This window comes from Sander lucioperca, chromosome 2, assembly GCF_008315115.2.
Source record: "Sander lucioperca isolate FBNREF2018 chromosome 2, SLUC_FBN_1.2, whole genome shotgun sequence".
In the NCBI taxonomy this organism is placed as follows: Eukaryota; Metazoa; Chordata; class Actinopteri; order Perciformes; family Percidae; genus Sander; species Sander lucioperca.
The window spans coordinates 43,093,740-43,115,301 of record NC_050174.1 but is presented as its reverse complement, the minus strand read 5'-3'; the positions used below and the strand labels follow the sequence as shown (position 1 = coordinate 43,115,301).

The 21,562-nt window shown below is 41.1% G+C and overlaps 3 protein-coding genes across 6 annotated transcripts; 2 read left to right on the top strand and 1 right to left on the bottom strand.

The window, feature by feature from the left end:
- The first annotated feature begins 8 nt into the window (after positions 1 to 8).
- On the top strand, positions 9 to 6,512 carry unc119.1 (unc-119 homolog 1). The gene is made up of 5 exons (XM_031300814.2): positions 9 to 604; positions 2,032 to 2,145; positions 3,376 to 3,484; positions 3,636 to 3,808; positions 3,945 to 6,512. The coding sequence occupies exons 1-5, from the start codon at positions 370 to 372 to the stop codon at positions 4,055 to 4,057; spliced, it is 744 nt and encodes a 247-aa protein (XP_031156674.1). The 5' UTR covers positions 9 to 369; the 3' UTR covers positions 4,058 to 6,512.
- Positions 6,513 to 7,036: 524 nt separating this feature from the next.
- On the top strand, positions 7,037 to 9,659 carry c2h12orf43 (chromosome 2 C12orf43 homolog). Of its 2 annotated transcripts, XM_031300811.2 has the most exons (6): positions 7,037 to 7,240; positions 7,605 to 7,635; positions 7,783 to 7,881; positions 7,985 to 8,049; positions 8,153 to 8,240; positions 9,089 to 9,659. In XM_031300811.2, exons 1-6 carry the CDS (start codon positions 7,114 to 7,116, stop codon positions 9,441 to 9,443), a joined length of 765 nt encoding a protein of 254 aa, XP_031156671.1. In that variant the 5' UTR covers positions 7,037 to 7,113; the 3' UTR covers positions 9,444 to 9,659. The 2 variants fall into 2 exon arrangements, with proteins under 2 accessions (XP_031156671.1, XP_031156672.1); XM_031300812.2 differs by lacking the exon at positions 7,985 to 8,049.
- A 190-nt stretch (positions 9,660 to 9,849) lies between these two features.
- Positions 9,850 to 17,179, bottom strand: hnf1a (HNF1 homeobox a). 3 transcript variants are annotated; one of them, XM_031300782.2, is made up of 10 exons: positions 16,641 to 17,178; positions 15,404 to 15,603; positions 15,077 to 15,257; positions 14,443 to 14,645; positions 13,956 to 14,128; positions 12,940 to 13,081; positions 12,665 to 12,853; positions 12,473 to 12,588; positions 12,289 to 12,373; positions 9,850 to 10,181 (listed from the first exon to the last, which is right to left on the bottom strand). In XM_031300782.2, exons 1-10 carry the CDS (start codon positions 16,943 to 16,945, stop codon positions 10,051 to 10,053), a joined length of 1,725 nt encoding a protein of 574 aa, XP_031156642.1. In that variant the 5' UTR covers positions 16,946 to 17,178; the 3' UTR covers positions 9,850 to 10,050. The 3 variants fall into 3 exon arrangements, with proteins under 3 accessions (XP_031156642.1, XP_031156643.1, XP_031156644.1); XM_031300783.2 differs by having other exon boundaries at positions 13,956 to 14,098; positions 16,641 to 16,945; XM_031300784.2 differs by lacking the exon at positions 9,850 to 10,181 and adding an exon at positions 10,488 to 11,404 and having other exon boundaries at positions 12,206 to 12,373; positions 16,641 to 17,179.
- Positions 17,180 to 21,562: the final 4,383 nt, after the last annotated feature.

Below are 21,562 nucleotides of genomic sequence, written 5' to 3'. Positions count from 1 at the left end.
ACATGTAGACTGTTTCCGGAACGAAAAAAAAACACTGAATGTTAATATAATTTCACAAAAGGGAAGGGATGACCGTCGAGAGCTCGAAAACTGAACAAAAAGGTCTGATTTAGTTAAGAGCAATCTAGTGACACTTTAGAAGAAACACAATACACCCAGTTAAAGACGAAACGGGAAGGCCTGGGTTTTAAACCATTCATACCCCTTCGGTAACTATGACAATCTCTATGGTTCTCAGCCAATCACAAACTTACTTTTCCGTCTCTCATACACGCTTTACGCCATCTTGAAATTACACCCGCAGTTTATCAAGTCGCTCTCAAATTAAAAAGCACAGCAACTCCTTTCATCATTGCTACTGTGCCCGGTATGAACAGTTCACGAAACAAACAGGCACCGACAGTCAGCAAAGGTCAGACGGACGCAGACACCGGCTCGGAGACGACTCACAGGGAACGAAAGACTGGCGGAGGAATGCTGAAGAAGCTGAAGTCGAGGCGCAGTCAAACGGATAAGTGGCCTGTAGTCACAGAGGATGAACTCCGGGCTCTGGGAAGAGATATTACCCCGGACAATGTCCTGGGTCTCCGGGTAGTCACGGAGGGTAAGTAAGCGAAACCGTAACTTGGTCTTAATTGAAGTCGGTAAAATCACACCGCTGAACGGGCACAATTTAACTATATGCTAATTGTGGCTAAGTGACGAGTTTTCAGATCATCTGACCAATAAGTTCACTAATTGAAATGAATGCGTGAATTTAAAATTGGTCCAACAGGTTACTATATGCCAAACTGTGTTTTGAGTTGGGCATCCCAACTCTTTGGCGTTAACCAAAGAAGTAGGATGTATCCAGGCCACGGGCGTAGCAAGGAATTTGGGCCACCCAGAAGTAATGTTGTTCCGAGCCCCCTCTCCTTTTAAGCTGTATAATGGCTTTTTTTTTTCAAATTTGGCCAGTTGGGGAGACAAACGGCTGCAAACACAAAATAGTATCATCTTATAAAGCTGTAATGGCAAAAGGTTTGGGAAAAACAACAAAACTACAAACAAATTTGAAGTTATGTTTCTTTCCACCCAACAAATGCAGGTCTATTTGCTAAACACTGAGCTTTAGTTTGGTCTCCAGTGCAGCTTTAAGTCATTTAATCATATATTTATTTGGCCCCTTCCCTTTTGGTCTCCTGTAATTGTCACTAGAGCTGTAATCAGGCCTTAAAAGTTAGGCACACGCACACAGCTCTTTTGCCTTTTGTCAAGAATTAGTCATTTATAAATGTTTTAACATCATTTATTCATAACTAACCTAGGCTATAGGCCACTTGGAAGTTGGAACAAAGAAATAAAATAAGTCCTCCAGAGGCCAGCCTCCGCTTCACCTCCTCTGCATCCATTTTCGCGCTAATCGAAACGCATCACCTGACCGCTCATTTACCGCACAAGCCCGAGCCCGTGTAAAATGATAGAAATTAAGACCGAACCCATCGGGTCCCGTCGGGTTCAGGCAAAGATCTTCAGCTCCAATTGTCACCACCTTCCACCCCACTAGTAACTGCCCTGGTTGAACCCTCTGAGTCAAACCCCAGGGTCTGTCATCGGACACCCAGTTTACCGCAGTTGCAGCTAATGCTTAATGCCTTCCATTGTTTTTGGCCTGGTCCCCGGACCAGACAAACAATGGCATTACTTCCCTTCTCTCTCACAACACTTTGTTGAAAAGCTGGGAGCGTGACCGATAGCATTACTCATCGCTACTGCAAGGTGCAGGAGCCAGAAAACAGATACTGAAACCCTAGTTGCTCATCGAGTGCTGTCTCTGTTCACATAGTAAGGGTTAGCCCTTGTGTTACATTGTATACGCAGTATTTTTGTGACTTGCCTCAAAATTCATCATGCAAGTATTGGTAAGTCTAATTAACTGTCAAAGAAGTACCTCTGTTTGCTAGAGGGTGCTTGCTTGCTGTCCATTAATGGACTCATTCACTTTTTATTTGTGTTTGTCTTAACGTGTCACACTTTTATTTCACATTCCAGACTATCTGTGCAAACTTGAAGACAATATCTACAACATTGACTTCACACGTTTCAAAATCCGAGATCTGGAGACAGGAACGGTGCTGTTTGAGATTGCCAAACCTCCAAACAGCGGTAAGTGACGTATTAACTTCTGCAACTATTCACAAAGCTCACAAAGTCTTTCTCAGGGAGATTTTTTTCACTCAACATGACATGTTTTCTTGTACAGCCAAAGTTCTACAAAGCTATTAATTGTTTGCTTACACTTTCTTGGAGCCCGACCGCTTAATAACAGTTGTTTTCTCTGTATCATCACTGGAAAGCTAATCCTTTCTAAGATGACCAGTTTGGAGAAGCATATAAACAGACTGTTGTTCTGTTATAGCTCACATGTGTTGTACAGTCAACACAGCACTTTATCACCAAGCACAGGAATGACAGCTTTTTCCAGGGATTTGTTGTGCTGACCATAGCTCTCACCCCCTTGTCTCTCTATTGTTTACTTTTATCTCTAGAAATATAAATATAAGAGAACACAAGTAGAAGCCGTGCTTAAGCAATGTGTCATTTGCATTGCTCCAAATGCATATGCAACATTCAGATTTTAGAAAAGAATTGGGAAACCTCTGCGTGTCCTTAACATCTTGATCTGATTCTTTTGACATTGCTCTTACAAACCATACTATATCAATGCAATCAGTTTTATCACAGCTTTTTTTTTTTTTTTTTTTTTTAGAATATCTGGTGAATGATCATTTGAATAGTTATTTAAAGGTCTGCTTTTATATAGGCCTCAGTGGTCCCCTAATACTGTATCTGAAGTCTCTTTCCCTAAATTCAGCCATGGTGCAGAATTACAGTCATTACAGCCGGTCCCACAATGAGCTTTCCTTAGGATGTGCCATTTCTATGTCTGTAGCTTTAAATGCTATTGAGGAAGAGAGAGGGGGGGCAAGGTGGAGGGTGGGGGTGTGGCCTTGACCAACACTGCCATGCTTCGCTCGTTTGCAAGCCATGATGTCTCTCTCTTTCTCATGGGCGGGCAAAGCAGAGAAAGGGGAGGTAACCTTTCCCCTTATGATGTCATAAATGGAAGATTCCAGATCGGCCCATCTGAGCTTTCATTTTCTCAAAGGCAGAGCAGGATACCCAGGGCTCGGTTTACACCTATCACCATTTTTAGCCACTGGGGGACCATAGGCAGGCTAGGGAAACTCATTAATGTTAAACAACCTCCATAAAGTGAAATTTTCATGCCATGGGACCTTTTTAAAAAGACAGAACATTCAACATCATGTTGAGCAATAATATGCAACAGGTTACATAATATGTATCTTTAGCTAAACATGTTTTCTGTGTTAGGTTCTGCGGAGGGTGAAGACGAGAGCGGAGATGTCGACACCAGTGCAGGGCGTTTTGTCCGATATCAGTTTACACCAGCCTTCCTAAAACTGTGCACTGTTGGTGCAACGTAAGTAAACGAACCGCGAAGTTCTGACTAGTAACAGCTGAAAGCATAATAATCAGACATTCAAGTTCAGTCAACTTGGGTTGTTTAAACGCGTTTGTTCCAACCGAATTGTAAATGTTGTCTTTTTTTTTTCCCCGTTTCTAAACCTCAGTGTGGAGTTCACAGTGGGCGACCGGCCCATTAACAACTTTCGTATGATTGAGAGGCATTACTTCCAGGGACGCCTTCTCAAGAACTTTGACTTTGACTTTGGCTTTTGCATCCCCAACAGCCGCAACACATGTGAACACATTTATGAGTTTCCACAGCTTCCAGATGACCTCAGTGAGTTTTTTTTTATTTTTTTTATTTTGCTCAGCCACTAATGTTAATTCTGTTGCATATTTTCACGTACTAATCCACATTTTGATCTTTGTTTATATGTCCTTCTTTCCCTCTTTTATTTCTTCTCCTCTTCCAGTTCGCCAAATGGTGGCGCACCCTTACGAGACCAGATCAGACAGTTTCTACTTTGTGGACAACAAACTCATTATGCACAACAAGGCAGACTATGCCTACAATGGTGGTCTGTAATACCCGCAGGGGAAAATGTTTGCAGTAATCCCAGGGGATTGATTTCCTGCATTACAACCATCCAAAAGCTTCTTTTTTTGGGGGACATAAGTATTCTCTCCTTTTGCGTACATTCCACCGAACCTGACAACATTCTTCAGAACCAACGGACCACATCTGCCTTCACATCGAATCATGGATCCATTCATCAGTAGAGCTCAGTTTCTGGGACTACGAGGAATGTTCGCTCAGATATTTCTCTGTTGAATCCAACTGAAACCTTTTTGTTCCGTCTTTCGGTTTGTCATACAAGTATCATGTTACAACTTCTGCCTGCAGTTTCTTGCCGTCTCTGCTGGAAAGGGACACTTTGAGTCACAGACGTCTTATGGCTAAGCCTGTAGACTGTGTTAGTTTTAACTTCATTTACTTTAGTACGTAGGTGTTATCAGTTGATGTTTATTTGAACTACCTTTCGCAAGTGACAATTGCGTTTCCCCGTATGGAAAAGCGAGCATTAACTAGATGTTTTACAGTATTGTAAGTCATAGATGATCATGTAGCACTAGTTGACAGGTTGAGTTCCATTCTTGCTTAAATATCTACCATCAGTTGTTGTTGTCATTGGGACTGTTTGTGTCAGATATTTAAGCTTGGTGTCAATTTCATAAGGAACATTAGGTCTTAGGTAGGATATTTTTGGGATTTTAAGAATAGCATGAGCTCTTTTCATGATGCCAGGTGTCATGTTTACCCTGTTAATATCGGTTACATTTTTACTACAACAGTTTTCACAACATCATTGGATGTCAACCGGGAATCTAGTGTCTGTTCTATCAAATTCTGTAACCTCCGCACACTGGGACACTGAAAAAAAAAAACAAGTCAGTAGCAGAATCTGAGTTACTGGACTTGGTTTATACGGCATCTATGTCTAAAGTGGTGTGGTCTTCCTGCTTTATTCACTCAAATGTAGTATACGGTTATTTGATCCCTTGAAGTCTGTCTTCCTGGTTTATTTGACACAACAGCACTGTGAATCCCGCTCTTTAGGAGCCGAGTTTGTCCAGCGGTGCGTTATACCGATCACACGTGTATCTTCTGTTGCTCTGCACTCAGGTTCTCAATCTACCAATGAAATGCCCCAGTAGCAGGCAGCATGACAGTACAGAGTGATGTAGTTGATACATTTTTAATGAGGCAGTAGGGTAGATACAGAACTTGACCTGTTTCTCTGTTCATGGAAGACTATACTGGTGGTTTTGCAGATTGTAGCCCATTTACTACAAATTGTGTGTAATGTTTTTATGATACACAAGTTTCCAGTCTATTAGGTACACCTTCACAATGTAATGCAAATTTGCACAACAGCCCTACAATAAATCCTTCTCAGTTAAGCTTGCAATGCTCATTTTTGGTTCCACTTTTTAATCAAAAAAGGTGTTGATTTGATTATGTGGTCGTGGTTGTGGTGCTGTTGAATTGCATTCCATCTACTGAACGGTGTTCCTGAAAGTTTGGGATGTCTGTAGTTCATAGAACACACCAACAATGAGGAGTTTGAAAATGGACCCTTCCTGCCTGCCTGTCATTTCCAGTCTTAACTATCCACCGTGATTAGCTAGTTCCATATCTCTGACTTTTCATATTGCACAGACATAACTGGATATCAGCGGCTGCCTGAAAGGGAGGCAGGAAAGAATTCTAAAACCTTTTAACACTTTTACATAATGCATTTAAATCATGCAAAACCACTGGAACAGTCTGGACGTCGTTTTCAAAACACAAATGATTCTTTTACTGTACATTGTAACATTGATTCTTTGTGCCTTATGTTATTCAGGTGTTCAATGTTTTTTTTATGTAAGAGAACATTGTGCATCATCCACCTGTACGGCAAACACTGCATTAACCTGAAGGGAAGAGAATTCCCCTTCAGCTTCTTGCAGCCTACCTGGTGTCTTACAGATTGTGTTGAGTCATTTCATATCTTATTTACTCTTTTTTTTATTTTAATTTTTTTTTGGGTTAAGTGACAACTCATTATGTAGCCCATTTATAACTCCCAACAAGTGTGATATCAGGCACACACTTGGACAGCCGTAGCCTTCGAACCTATGATCTATACAACAAAAAAATCTTTTGTCAATTGGACTCAATGGATGTATCTCAGTTGGACTGCTGGTAAGCAGCACTGGTGTTGTAGGAGCAGTTGTGGGAAGATTGTGCATTGTTTGCCATACAGTATCAGTCAGGGGGTATTTTGTCGTAAAATCTAATGATCTAAATGCCTTGAGAAGTGGATACACTTTACATTTCTGCACAAAAAGACTGAATGACCCAAGAAATGTATGGATCCATGCTGTAACCTGTTGCATAGACTACTCCTTTTATATTGGCTAATTTTACAAATGATACATTCATGTTGTATTAGATCTATTGTAAATAAAAAATGGTGCAAAACAATGAAAACCTACTGCTTATTATAAATAGATTATGAGGGGGTTTTGGGGGTTTTATCTTCCAGCTGGCATGACTGGTAAACATAGATATATGACATATGATTTAATTATGTGGCCTACCCAACACAAAGAAAATGGCCTTTATATATTTATATTTCCACTAAATCAGCTATAAAGGTACCACACAACTGATTTTTGGATATATATATATATATATATATATATATATCTATATATATATCTATATATATATAGATATATATATATATATCTATATATATATGGATATTATTCTGATCTCCACTGCTCTATGTTGGAAATGTAAAATGGGAAATATATGACATTGTTTTTACTTTTTATTAAATTACTATACTGCAAAGCTCTTATTTTTTGAGACTTTTGACTTCCTCTGTCAGCACAATGAGGATTTAAATAGAATTACCTTGACTTATTTTATTTTCACTTGTTTCCTAAAGTTGTATGAAGACAGTGATGGATAAAGGCACATGATATCAAATTTAAAAAGCCCAATGTCTGGTCCACACAGGTCTCCTCGACGAACAGACTGCATTACCCAGAATCCTCAGCTCAAAACAGACATCACCACAGCGGCACATGCTTTTAATCATGGCGGCCGCCGCTAAAAAGATAGTTGCTGTTGACGACTCTAGCAGTAGTGACGATGAAGCGCTTAAAAGATGTCAGGAGGCAGTTTGGGACATACGAAGTGACAAAAACAAAGGTGAAAGTTTTTCTGTTATGTCAGTAATGACAGACGAAGTGAACCTTTCTGTACAGACAGATATACTCCCGCAGAAATACGACATTAGCTGGGAAGTCCACCCCATAGCTAATACTTCTAATTCAGAAACACAGAGGTGCTAACGTTAGTTGTAATTAAACGTTGGCTAAAGTTACGCGACCTTCAGAAATATACCTTTCTTATTGGGACTTAGAGCTCATTAACTTGCTCTTAACTTCTTGCAGCGTTAATGTTTAACCTTCGCCACCAATAACTGAGCTGGCTAACTGTAACGTTTATAGTCCATTCAAACTCATACGGACAGAATTTTAATGATAACTGCTGGTTTCTGTGTTTGTTTTAGATGAGGACAGCAATGTGCAACAGTCAAAGCGGTAAGCCTTTTTGTCAACATAACCTCTAACTAGTTAAAGTATCCTAGCTAAAGCTTTATATTTAAACGTGCAAAATTTGCAGATGTCATACATATATTTGAATATCAGAAATGTAATAAGTTTGAATATTGTCTTTCTGTGCAACAGTGTTGTTGTCGCTGACCATGACCACGATGGCAACGAGCTTCAGGTCACCAAAGGCTTTCAAATACACGTTGCTAAAAAGTTGGGACATCTGCTTGACAGGTAAGTATTGACTGTGTAGGGAAGTTTGGCATTTTAATACAATAATCTCATAATTCATGCACATATATTTACACCTGACTTCTGATGTGCCTGTTACTGCCAGTTCCATTACAGAGGTGGAGACTGAGACTTTAGCCTGTGTGAAATCAGCTAAATGTGATGATGAAGGTGAAGTTTCTCTTTTTTTTTTTGGTACTTGCTGCTTTTCTGGGGATTCTGCTATCTTGTCTTTCAGTGCACACATATCCACGTAATTTTGTTCCATTTTTAGGATTCCGTCTGTTTTCTACGTCAGTCCCGGGACAGACAGATGATGATACTCCGGCCCCCGTGAGGCGTCGGCCTGTACCCAGCTCAAGGTTCTTATTTCTTTTTCTTTTTTTTTTCTTTAACCTTTATTTTACCAGGGAAAAAAATCACATTGAGATCTGTGTTGACTTCGGGTCACATTGACCCGTTTTAAATTTTTGTTTTATATCAGAAAATATGGGACGTAGAAATAAGCGCTGAACATGTGTAGAAGAAAAATTTAACAATTTAAAACGTTGGAAAAAGCAAAAACAAACTGTGAAAAAAAGGTGTCGAAAAAATAAGTGTGTTTTTCAAGGTTGACGGGAAGACAACACAAGGGTTAAAATCTCTTTTACAAGTGAGCCCTGGCCAAGAAGGCAGCACATAGAAATACACTTTAACATACAACAAATAATAGACAGACCGGGATGGACAGCAATAATAATTAAGAAATAGAAAACAGAAAATCACATTTTAAAACAAGCACAAACATGTTGGTGTATTTGATGTAGGTAGGACTTGAATTCAGTATGTGAAATAAAAACCTGCAATTTTAGCTGATTTTGCAACTCGTTCCATGAAGTTGGAGCACTGTAACTGAAAGAAATTTTTCCAAACTCCGTTTTAGTTTGTGGAACATCATACAGTATGTATCTACTTGATCTTTAGATTGTGTTCAGATCTACCAGATGTTAAGAGTGTAGTTAAATATGAAGGAGTGTGTCCAGTTAATGATTTGTACACAAAGGTCAACCAATGTTTGAGCCTTCTTGTGTTGAGTGAGGGACAACCTACTATATTTCATATAATACACAGTGATGGGCAGAGTACTTTGCATGGGTTATTAATTAGTTTTAAAAAAACTCGGAATAGTTTGTGTAGTCCTTAACGCTCTACATCCCTCTGTTGGCCACAGTGACAGCGACAGTGAGATGGAAACAAGGCTGAGGGAGGCAGCGGTGTCTGTCAAAGATCTCTTACACACGTCGTCACTGCCCTCTACGCTCTCCACTCCCTCAGCAGAGCTTCCCTGCTCCGAAAAAGTCAAGAAAAAGACGAAAGTGGCAGAGGGAGAGGAGAACCATGTTGTTAAGAAGAAGAAGAAAAAGAGGAAACCGAATCAAGAAGAGAGTGAGCAGGTGGACTCTGCAGGTTCTCCTCTTAATGCTCAAAGAAACGGTGACCCCAGGACCTCAGAGCAGGAACACACGCAAGTCAAAGTGAAACGGAAAAAGAAAAGGAAGCGAGAATTACACGCAGAGGAAGATTAAGCTTTGAACTGAATTTCCTCTGACTAATCTTTCACTGTTTCAGGGGATGTTTGTTTTGTTATCCAGTCCAGCTTGAAATCTATTTCCCGAAAACATTTTGAGTACATTTTTTAGGAAGCCACATGTTTCCGAGCCTGCAGCAAATACACAGTAAATGCATCTAAAATGTGTAAACAAAACCCCTTTTTTTTATTTTTCATTAAAAATCTTTTCATACCATTGCTCGTGGTTATTCTTGAAGTAGTCTTTACTTTGTCATCAAGAAAGGCATTTCAAGGCAGTGACATAAAAAAAAAAAATGTGCATGCAACGTGGTTTACAAGTTTCAACTTAATATACAATTTCATTACTAAAGATTTTTATAAAAATACATGCTGGTGTTGATTTTTCACATGGGATTGTTTTATCAAAAGTGAATCTCCTCTAATGTTGTTCATGTTACAGTGGTACAGAGTTTCAGAGAGTCTCTGAGGCATCAAAGCTGAATCGACCCCGTGGCCCCTGACTCGCCAGGTATCTTCTGGAAACTTAACGCCAGAGGTAGCTGTCCATCCAAAACACCCTGAGTCCAGCTGATCGTGCGAAGACACTAGTGCCAGAGCGGTTTCTACTGTGCAGTAGAGACCATTTGTGTAGGGATGTAAGAGCTGATGTCTGTCGGGGAAGGTGAGAGCAGGTGAGACTGATGACTTTCTGTGCTCTGAGAAGCAGGATACAGCTCGAGGCTCTCGGAGGAAGCTGTTGACAAAAAAAAAAAAAGAAGAAAAATAGAAATGTTCATCTGGGCTGGAAAGCGTTTGACACAATGAACTTCTTTCCAGCACAGAGGCAGAGAAACCATAGGCTGTTCTATAATCTTTGATCAAATGTTCATCTGTTTGGTGTTGAGGCTGTGTAGCGGGGGGGTTTACTGGGTTACTGCCCATGTAGGTAGAGAAGGCAATAAGGATGTGGACACACTGGCCTGTCCCTAAAATCAGACCGTCAACATACAGTTTCTGTTAAGTAAAATGTTAGAACTGTTATGAATTATTTATTACATGCAAAAAGTGTAAGAATACTGGGACGTCAATCACACAAGACAAGGGCTCAATCTCACACTTCATGAATTAGGTAAACACCCAACTGGATTTTGCACGCTGTAGAACGTGCTACTGAAATGTACATTAGGAAATCCGCTTGGGAAGACATCGTGGAATGGATATAGTCTTTCAGTTAACTACTTAAAAGCTTTGCAAAGACCATTTAGTTATTTTCATTGGTTTGGGTTATGTCTTTGCCTATCCACTGCTGTAAAGGTGGCTGTAATGCACCAGTAAACTGTTTAGTGACGTGACGATAAAACCCAGACAGATTATTTTATCTCAGATGCTGCAGTTGTGTTATTATAAAAAAAAATTTAAAAAAAAGGCGTTGAATGCACGGAATTTATTTTACTCCTGTGACGATGCATGCATGAATGGGAAATACACTTCTTTGCTTTCTTGCTAAGAGTTAGACAAAAGGATCGATACCACTCCCATGTCTGTCTGTAAAATATGTAACTGGAGCCAGCAGCCACTTAAAATAGACTGAAAACGGGGACACATCTCTGTCCAAAGGGAGTAAAATGATAGCCGTACTATTTCTTAGCTGGGAGCAGGGACTTCTGGGGGTCTTGTAGTCACCATAGGGGTTGCTCCCCTACAACTAGCTGAGCTCATCTAACTGGCTGCTGGCTCCAGCTTCAAATTGAATGAACAGATAAGAGAGTGGTATCAATCTTCTCATAACTCTCGACAAGAAAGCAAATAAATGTATTTTCTAGAACTGTTGAACTACTCTTTTAAAATCTTCCCGAGTGGCACTTCAACGACTACAATTTCTCAAATTCATCTAATCGGATTATTAAGACCAGCATGATTGTGTCATGCTGAATCATGGCAAACGTGGTTCTGAAATAGTCAAAAATCAATCGTATACTGCATTGGCGATTTTAGACCCTCTTTAGGGGAGCTCAAGACAAACAATTACAGCCTTTGGCTGAGGCTCTATCTAATCTGTCAGAGAGAGAGCGGGAGACGGTTTTGAAGTTTAATGTTGGTAGTCCACAGAGAAGAAGTTGGTAATTTCATTGAAAAGGAAAACTAAAATTGCTGAATGTTAAACATTGTGTCAAATTGGTCGTTATTACTGTGACTTATAAAGTGTCAGGTTTAGTTCCATCATAGTGTTTATAGTGTCAAAAAAACGTTAGCTGGCGTTGTGTTCAGTAGCTAGCTCAGAGATTATCGACTAATGAGATTCCTGATTTAGCAAATTACTAGGGCTGCCACCTCTTAGTCGATTAGTCGACTAATCGGTCGTTTTGGTCTTAGTCGACTAAGATTTCTTTAGTTGAGTCATTTTTTATGCTTATTCATGCTTAATTACTCATTTCCAAGAAACTTATGAGCACATTTCTGGTAAGCACAAGATTTAAAGTGGTGCTTTTGCAGGATTAATTGTGGAGAAACTCCGTTTTACAGATGGTTCATTAACTACATTTATATTGTGCTTTTCTAGTCTTAATCACCTCTCAAAGAGCACAGCTCTGTCGATTACATCAACTAATCGATTAATCGACAAAATCATACAAGTGTTAGTCGACTAAGAATTTCTTTAGTCGAGGACAGCCCTACAAATTACTGATTTTTCTTTTGCAAGGCGCTGTATCCGTGTCACATTCTCATTAGGGGCTGAGCCCCCCTAAAGGTCTGACCCTAGAATCGCCCCTGGTATACTGTACATTTGTGTAACTAGAGAGGACGTCGTTCCAAAGATGCTGTAGTAGGATGTCGAGGACGATGAGTAAACCTGCGTGTACCTGGCACAGGTGTGTGCGGCTGCAGGTGGAGAGAGTCTTCTTGTAGAGGTCGATCCGTCTGTTCCTCAGGATCTGCTGTTAGATTCTACCCAAAACAAAAATCCAAGACATTTTTTTTTTTTTTTTAACCTAGTCAGGATTATTTGTACTTCAACAGAACAACCCAGCCGTCCGAGCCAATTACCTGTCTGACAGCAGTGAGGCTGGTCAGCGTCCCCAGGCTGCCGCTGTCAGCGATGACCATGGCTTGAGACAGCAGACTGGACGAATGGTACTGGGGCGAATCAAACTTGTTGTACACTGTAATGAGAAACAACATGAATCTTTGCTCAACGTAACACGTTAAACTCACGTCAGTTTGTTGCTGTGGCCTTACTGTGACATGGCAGCTGCGCCATGGTTGCCATGAAGGGACTGGCACCCATGTGACTCTGGAGGTGGTGCGATAATGGCTGCTGGGGAGAGCCGTGAAGCTGCTGCTGGAATGAGATTGGCTGGAGAGTGGTGAAACCGCCCCCCACATTGTTGATAACAGGCACGGTCTGAGACTGCGTGGAGGTTAAACCTGTGAATCAAAAGACATTATTGTTCTCTGAATTCTTCTTTTTATTCTTAGATAGAAAAGAGAGGGAACTAGAGAGGCGATGTTACCGATGAGAAGTGAGGACTCCCCCAGGCTCATGACGCTGGGGAGGGAGGCCATGATGAGGCCCTGGGAGGAGGCAGGGGACGCAGACAGACTGTGCAGCGAGGTCAGAGTGCTTACTGGGGGCAGTGGGCCACCGCTGGACACCTGAGACCAGAGGACGGCATTGGTTACGATGGCAGCAGTGCATTTACAGGTAGTCTACAACAGTGGCTCCCAAACCCTTTTTCATGTCAAGGACCCCCTAAACTGACACAAATTACACCACGGTCCCTCTTTAATAAGATTTTGTCCCAGGGTCCTCTGTCTGATTGGATTTTTGCTTTTAGATGTTTTATTTTTTGTGATTAACAATTATTTTTTTTATTTTTTTTTACACAAAACATACAATTTGCAACATGAACATCTTCATCACCACTCACCCAGACAAAAATCAAGAAAAGATGACACAGCAACTACAATATTCACGAACATACAACAAAAATAACAAAATAGACATTAAACCATAAACCAAATAAACATATATATATATATATATATATATATATATATATATATATATATATATATATATATAAATAAAAATAACACCATAAGCCAATCATACACTTCTCTCCCCAGCACAAAGCTTCTCAGGAGCCCTCCAGAAAGCTCAGGTACTTTCCCCATTTTCTAGTATAGACATCCAATCTGAAAAACCACCCTAGCCATCTCACAAGCCCACTCCTGGATTGACGACACCCCTTCATTCCTCCATCCTATTAAAAGAATCTGTCAGGCTACCATTAAACTAGTTTGGACCCAACTTCTAATGTGCTTTTCTATTCTGTTTAGGATTGACCCACTTTTAGAAAAAGCGTATGAAACCCATGACCAACATTAGTCATACATTCTGTCACCGTGTGACTTGTGTTGTTATGGGTGGATTTTATTTATTTTATTTTTGCTGGGGACCCCCTGGACCCCACTTTGGGAACCACTGGTTTACAATATCAACTCAGACAATGACACATGCTCTCACCAGCTTGTGGTTATGTGTCTCAAGGAGTGTGTGGCTGGGCTCCAGCTGAATGGGGCTGACCACCAGACGTCCCACTCTCTCTCCTGCGCTTCCTCTGGCTGAGCTCACGCTTTCGCACAGGATCTGCTGGCTGTATTTCACCCCTGGAAAACAAGAAGTCAGGCCCCAATACACTAACGGGGGTTCATATTTTAGACATTAAACACATTGATGGCTTCAAATTGCACTATGAGGTAACTGAGAAATATGAGCATGGGTAGGCTACTAGAACCAGTACACTCATGTCTACAAGAGTGTGGTGGACTGTTATTTGTTTTTACACCAAGGGATCAAAAGCGACACGAAAATCTTAAGATCTGGCCTAGGCGAGTTTGACTTTGTCTCGACAGAGCACTCGCCCGCCTCCTCTTTCAGGTGGCAGTTTTGATTTCACTCTTGAATTTTAATCGTACTCTTCACGCTTGCCTGTACATTGTTAGGGTATTACCATGCTCAGGGCTCGGTGGGAGGTTGGGGTGAGAAGAGGAGGCAGATTGGTTGGTAAAAGGTGTGTCGAGAGCCAGTTTGTGACGGAAGGCCTCCTCTTTGCGGCGGTTGGCGAACCAGTTGTACACGCGGACCTCGGTTACCAGGTTGGAGCCCAGGCCGGCAAGCTGGGAGGGAGACACCCCCCTCTGATGACACTCTGCCCTGAGGGAGGAAGAGCACAGAGACACGGCTTTACATTTTGAAGACAGACACTGCGTTGGTTACCTAAATCACTATTTCACCAAAAGGATTTTAGAGATGCTCTCAAAACCTTTTGTGAGCTTGACCTATCACCTACAGGTTGTACCTCCAGACAGACCTACCAGGGAAACAGATGGTTTTGGTAGTATCATGTGATCAGATATTGGGGAAAGTTGACCAGATGAACACTGTAAGAATGTTTACGCCAATCTGCCTCCACTTACTTAAAAGGCTCAGCAGTCATTTGTTTTGGAGGGATTTGGTTATAAGGAGAATATGTAAGATCAGATACCAAGCTTTTAGTGGCTTTAATAATCATAATAACAAAGCTTGGCCTCACTAATCCGGCCCATGATTTGGGTCTCATTGGGCCAAAGTGACGCATGTCTCACCTGTTACAATCCTCCACTAACCCCTCTCTCTCCTCCTTGCTAGGGTTCTTCTGTCGTTCGTAGGCGTGGAAGAGGATCTGCAGGGATGCAGGACCCCATTTGAACCTGTTCCTCCGTCCTTTTCTAGACTCCTCTCCTTGCTCCTCCGCAGAGCCAAGGCCATGTTTGGCGTTGGTAAATTCTGAAAGGTGAACGGTCATTTTTGTTTCTCTCTCTCTTTGTTTACACCTCTCTTTGAGTCTCACACTCTTAGAGAACTGCTATTTGATGTGTGTTTGAAAGCAGAAAATAGGACTTTTGCAGCTCCACAGCTGCTGGTGTACTCACGCTGGCTGATCTCGCCTCGCTTCTTGACGTACCAGGTGTACAGAGACGCTCTCTTCTGGTTCTTCATGGGCGTGCCTTTGTTGAGGTGCTGGGAGAGATGGGACTGGTTGAGTCCGGTGGACTCCACCACCTCTCTCTGAGGGAGGTTGTGCTGCTGCATGTAGCTTTTCACCATTTTAGCAACGTGCCAGGGGTCCTCCCTATTAGACAAAGACATCATTTTTGTGTGTACCTGCAAACCGTACATTGTTGTGTATTTTTTGTTTATTGGACAGAAATGTATCCCTTTTTCCTTTCCCCAATATTTCTGGTTATTTCTAACAGTTAAACCGTTTCTAGAAAAGTGCGTAACAGTTTGCCACAACGTTAGACATAAAGCACGGTCACTCAGAAGGAAGTAGAGAGAGGCTTATTGACAGAGATAAGGGAAAGCACACAGGGGCAAAGTCCAGCCCGCTCAGATCACTGGAGGGGAAAAACATGTAAAAGGTTTATGAAGCCTAGACGCTTTCTAACTGTCGGTTCAGGAGCAGCTAAAATACACAAAATGTCAAAACTCCCTGACTTTACCAGATTCAAATTCAGAACAGAAATTGTTTTTGACAGTAAACTGTAATAAAATATATTTTGAAGAGCTGCATAGCGAGTATTTTAATACATCTCGGAAAAAAGTGACGCAGCGTAATACAAATATCAGAAAACAGGTCGAAAAAAGATGTTGAAATATATCACTCATGCCTTATGTAAACATAGCCTCACATGACCAGCCCTGCTCCATTAATCTTCACCTAGAATGCATGTAGCTTATTTATTAAGAAATGGCCAGAGAATAATGATGAGGGTGGGTAATTAGTAACTAGCAAAGGAGGAAGCCTCTTTAAATTCGCCTCAGGAGCCAGATTGCAGAGGGCGAGAGACGGACAGAGAAGCGGGAGAAGGAGGGAGGATTTGGTAAAGAGAGATGGGAACCGAGCTTAAGAAGAAGAAAGGAAAAGAGGGGATGTTATCAGGTAAACTGTTGTTTCAACTCTCACGCTTAGTTTTGATATACAGGAACTGGAAGAGAAGAGGGGGAAATAAAAAACAGCGTTGATGACGTGGTCAAGGCACTTTCCAATTTTTTACCCGATCAAGGTCCTACACAGGCACAGACACATTGCTATGTGAGAATAGAGAGAGATTCAGGTGGTTTTGCTGTTGCCACGGAGCTTCCAGAGAAGTGCTGGGATCTACTTACTGCAGTAGCTGGTCAACTTCGGCCCTCAGTTTGGCCACCTCCTCTGGGTGAAGCTTCTCCAGCTCTCGGAATATAGGTGGTGGGAAATCCATTTCTCCCTCCTCGGAGCTCTCTTCGTCCCCCCTCTCTCCCCTCTCGGCGCCAGCACTCGCCCTGTCTCGCTCCAGTTCCCCCATGGCTTGGACCAGGATGTCCCGGGACAGTCCAGATCCCAGCAGGGCCCAGATCAGCTGCTCCTGAAGGGCAGTCAAACTGCTCGGCCTCGCCATGGCTACCCCGGGCCTCTCCTCTACCCTCTCTTCCATTGCTCTGAAGGCTTACCTCGCTACCGCCTCACAAACAAACACTGCTCTCATGTGCACTACCACACTCAAATGACAGCCAGACAGGCAGCGTTGGGCCTCATATTTGTGGTCCCTCCTCAGCTTAAAAGAACAAATACTTCCATTTTCCCTGTGTTAAATATCCTCCCGATGTGTCCGGAGCCGCCTGGTTTTAGCTCTCCACCTGCTGTTTTGCTTTCAAAGGTCAATTTTCTTTTTTTTTAACCTTCCTCCTCTTCACCCCCTCCTCCTTACATGCGCCCTGTGAACTTTGTCCCCACTCCCTCAGTCCCCAACAGTGACCAAAGTGCAATTTAAAAACAATGAATAAACGTAAGGGGATGTCAGAGTTGCACGCAGGGCTGCAGAGGCAACAGATCACCTCTCAAAGCAGACACGAAAAGACATGTAAAGAAAACATAACCGAAACGTTGCGCGGTCTATTTATTAATGGAGGTATTTCTGATTTCACAGTGAAACAGACTTTTGGGGACACACAGAGAAGCTCTTCTTACCCTTTTGTTTGAATTATGGATATTCCAAACTTTGATGCTGAAGTACGTAGTTAAAGCAAAAAGTCATAATAGAGGCACAGACCAACGTTAGTTTAAATGATGAGACACATGGCTTGAGGTGTCCTACAAGCCACTAGAGAGCGCTGTTGTGTCATGTTTACATCTGAACGAGCCCGTTTCAGGATGTGTCCCTGTACCAAAGGTACTCCACGTTGTTAGGGGCTGTAGTGTCCCGTTGTGTACATACAGTGTTTCTGTGTTGAGCACGAGTTCAATCACCCAGTAAGATAACAGCATTGTGACAGCTAAATCAGTATCCTTTTTAAAATCACTTCTGAAAAATGGAGGTGTTTTGACTTGATTAATTTGGGTAATTAGTTTGCATGTGTGTGTGGATTTATGTGTGTGTGCAGGTCGGCGTATGTGTCCTATGTAATAGCCAACATTCAATGGTGGAAGAAGTACCCAGATCCTTTACTTAAGTAAAAGTACTAATACCACAATGTAAAAAAACAACAATTCTATAATTAGTGAAAGTCTGGCCTTTAAAAGTATTTTATTTTTTAGGCTACTTAAACCATTTAAAGTAAAAGTACTCATTCCACAGAAAATTAGCCCTGTGACTGACACATTATTATATCATATTGTATTGTTAATACTTTATTGTTAATAATTTCTGTGTGACTAGCATTTTATTCTCACTGTATTTACAGTGAGGTAGTTTAGCTCAGTGGTTGTCAGCCTAGAGAGGTTATTAAATCAGGGGGGTTGTTTGATTAGTGTGGTAGAAAGTGCTTTGACACAAATCTGTTTCCATTTTTTTTGCAGTATCTAATTTTTTGCTTTTGTGAAAATATTGAAGAGTCATTTGGGACTCAAACAATTATTTTAGTGAAACCATGTGAGAGGTTTAAGGGGGGGGGGATGTCCCTCTGGTGGAACTGCTAACTAACAACTCGAAGACATCTGAGATGTGACAGGAGGCCCCAACTAGACGCTGCCTTTTTTACATGGGGTCACAAGCCAAAAAAAAAAGGTCAGGAACCACTAGTTTGATATTTAACAATGTATTGTATTTCATAAGCGTTTCATACACTATGTAAAATTGTCACCTGCAATGTAACTAGCAACCAGCAGTCAAGTGAATGTAGTAGAGATAAAAGTGGGTTTTTTTTTTTAAGTATAAAGTAGAATAAAATGGAAACACTCAAGTTACAATACAAGTACCTCAAAATTGCACTCAACTACAGTACTTGAGTAAATGTACTTAGTTATATTCCACCACTGTATGTAGGGCTGGGTGATATGGAGAAAATCCAATCTCACGATATTTTTTACCAAATACCTCGATATCGATACCGCAACGATATTGTAGTGTTGACTATTGGTGCTTTCGCAAAATATTTACACAATGATATTTTTGATAAATAATCATCAGTAATGTGGATATAATGACTAAGTGGGTAAAGACAAATAATAGAACAGTTACAACAGTCTGGTAAGTTCAGAAAATGACATCACTTTACTGTAATGTAGCCTTTAAAACAAGGAAAAGACAAGACTTATTCCATATTACAATATTACGATATCCAAAATCTAAGACGATATCTAGTCTCATATCACGATATCAATATAATATCGATATATTGCCCAGCTCTAACTGTATGTTTACATATGACATCATCTACATTTCTATGGTTTACTGTTCTCACTTTGTATATATATTTTTTTTACTTTTTCATTTTCCTTGTCAAGCACTTTGTAATCTCTGGTTCTGATAGGGGCCACATAAATAAACGACTGTTGTCACCACTATGGTATTATTTTACGGTCCATCTGCTCACCTGTTGACATTTCAACTGTCTGATGTCTAAATAAGACACAAGACATGGTCTTAACGTCACAGAATGCAAACATAATGTACATGTTGTGCAGTTGATGTTGGTTATTGTTTTTAAAGACTCCCTGACTTTACTCTTACTAAAAGGCAACTAGGAGCATGTTTGTTAGCATATCTTTCGACTGTCCTCACAGGTGTGCAACTTAGAACTTTCTACTTGTTTACATAGACCTCTCGGTGTTGAATCAGATTTTTTGGATTTCCAAATTCAAGATTCCTTCGCCTTTGATCCACCCTCTTGTTTTGGCAAGAAAGTTGGCAGGAATGAAAAGCTGGAAGTGGACTGTGAAGGAAAGAGGGCAAACTGAATGGGAGAAAACCTTTGAGCGTTAATGTAGTCCTTTATCTTTTCTCTCTCTTTCAGTGTAAAATGCTCACTTTCTCTGCCTGGATCACCTTATACCATTCTCAGGTTCAGCCTATCAGCACCTTTTTGTGTAGAGCTCTTGTTACCCCACCCCACCCTTGGGAAGATGGCATTATACTGTATTTGGAAGGGTAACAGAGCTCCCTCTATCTCCCTGAGACATGCCACTGACCTGTAATTAAGTCCCATTGTACTATTCAGAGGAAACTCCTCACCAAAACGGACAGAGGGCAATGTGTGTGGATTTCCAACAGCTCAGATACCGCTGTGACTAATGCTCCACCACACAGGCTGGGTTTATCAAAATGGACCACATGCAGCACACATTAGTGCTTGCATTTTTCCTCTCCAGAGAACTCAAAGCTATGTTGATTGATAATGAGATACAATCCACACTGTCCATCTCTCATTAGTGAGCCATTGCTGGCTGCCTCTGTCTGTGTTCTCACCGCTAGCTCTCTCTATTTCTCTTTTCTCAGCCTAGTGCCCTCGCGTCCGCCCCATCCCCATCCCCACCATTGGAACCCCATTGATCATGCATGCAGAAATTTAACACACCCCTTAATTCCTGTCCAAATAGCCCCTGTCCCACTTCCAGAGCTTCATCCGCTCATCTGCAGAGGATAGAGTAGGCCTGTGTGCGGGCAGGACACTGGCTGCAGCATTCAATGAGGATAAACTGTGTAAGAGAGGACAATCACAAATCTAAATCTGTGCCCAAACATCCTGCGTTATATACACACTCTGAGCTTGTAGTGTTGCTCTGATATGATCGTGTGTTGCGGTGTATTTTGGAGACATAACCAGCACTATCAGTAGTAGTAGTATCTGTCAGTGTGCTTCAAAATCTCCAGACTTTCCAAAACTTTGCACCAAACCCCTGAGCTTCGGGTAGGACAGGATCAGGCTATAATTGATTAGCCTCAACATTGGTTACCAGGTCACATGTTGAGTCAGTGTTGAGAAGATTAGCCAGAGCTGGCTTTGGTACTAATTAAATACTTAAACCCCAGCAATGAATGAGCACAGAGCAGCACGCAAACCTCCTGTTGTACCACATGGCATAAGCTGGTTTGCAATATGGAAGGTGTATTAAGACAGACAACCACAGTTTCTGATGATATCCAGAGTGAGAACACTGATACAACTCAGTATCAAACCCCCCATAGATTTTTACTTAAAATGAATGAATTGGAAAGGTTACGGAAGTTATAGATTAGTTAATAGCAGTGATAACGGTGAGATGAAAAATACAACAAAGTCATTATTATGTAAGAAACCATAAATTGCCATTCAAGCACTTCAGGCACATTATAGGAACTGTGAGTATATTAAAGGAGTAGTATGACTTCATGTTTACCTAATATTATTTAAGTCTGCTGCTGAAATCGAGCATTGATAAGTAATTCCTCAGCCGACTGTTGGCCAATAGCTGTGAAATGGATTCACTTTGTGGCTTCACTTTTCCATTAACACTGTAAGGACAACACAAAAATGTATAGAGTAGCCTACAACATGGCCTGTTGTGAGTAAAAGTTGTGTCTGTAATATATTTTTACCAAATTGAATTAATAGCGCATGATATTAATTTCCTGGCAATACAAATATCACTTCCATTCACATGTGGTTTGTCATGATATGTCATAGATTTTTGCAAGACTTTCACTGCAATCTTTACTTTTTTTTCAAAGACCTTTCAAAAGGGATTATATTACAAATGCACTTTAGTTTCCTAACTGTAAATTGCGCCTGTTAACACTGTATCCAAACTAGGACGGGAATTGCCTCAAGTTAATCGAAGTTAGCCGGAATTTGAC

What these genes read in the sequence shown, in the direction of transcription:
- unc119.1 (XM_031300814.2), top strand. Translation starts at nt 370, where the DNA reads ATGAACAGTTCACGAAACAAACAGGCACCGACAGTCAGCAAAGGTCAG. An exon ending in CTGTGCACTGTTGGTGCAAC is followed by an intron (nt 3,485 to 3,635) that starts GTAAGTAAACGA and finishes TCTAAACCTCAG; the next exon opens with TGTGGAGTTCACAGTGGGCG. An exon ending in ACAGCTTCCAGATGACCTCA is followed by an intron (nt 3,809 to 3,944) that starts GTGAGTTTTTTT and finishes CTCCTCTTCCAG; the next exon opens with TTCGCCAAATGGTGGCGCAC.
- c2h12orf43 (XM_031300811.2), top strand. Translation starts at nt 7,114, where the DNA reads ATGCTTTTAATCATGGCGGCCGCCGCTAAAAAGATAGTTGCTGTTGAC. An exon ending in ACGAAGTGACAAAAACAAAG is followed by an intron (nt 7,241 to 7,604) that starts GTGAAAGTTTTT and finishes TGTTTGTTTTAG; the next exon opens with ATGAGGACAGCAATGTGCAA. An exon ending in AATGTGCAACAGTCAAAGCG is followed by an intron (nt 7,636 to 7,782) that starts GTAAGCCTTTTT and finishes TCTGTGCAACAG; the next exon opens with TGTTGTTGTCGCTGACCATG.
- hnf1a (XM_031300782.2), bottom strand. Translation starts at nt 16,945, where the DNA reads ATGGAAGAGAGGGTAGAGGAGAGGCCCGGGGTAGCCATGGCGAGGCCG. An exon ending in AGACACATAACCACAAGCTG is followed by an intron (nt 13,082 to 13,955) that starts GTGAGAGCATGT and finishes CTCTGGTCTCAG; the next exon opens with GTGTCCAGCGGTGGCCCACT. An exon ending in GGAGTCCTCACTTCTCATCG is followed by an intron (nt 12,854 to 12,939) that starts GTAACATCGCCT and finishes TTTGATTCACAG; the next exon opens with GTTTAACCTCCACGCAGTCT.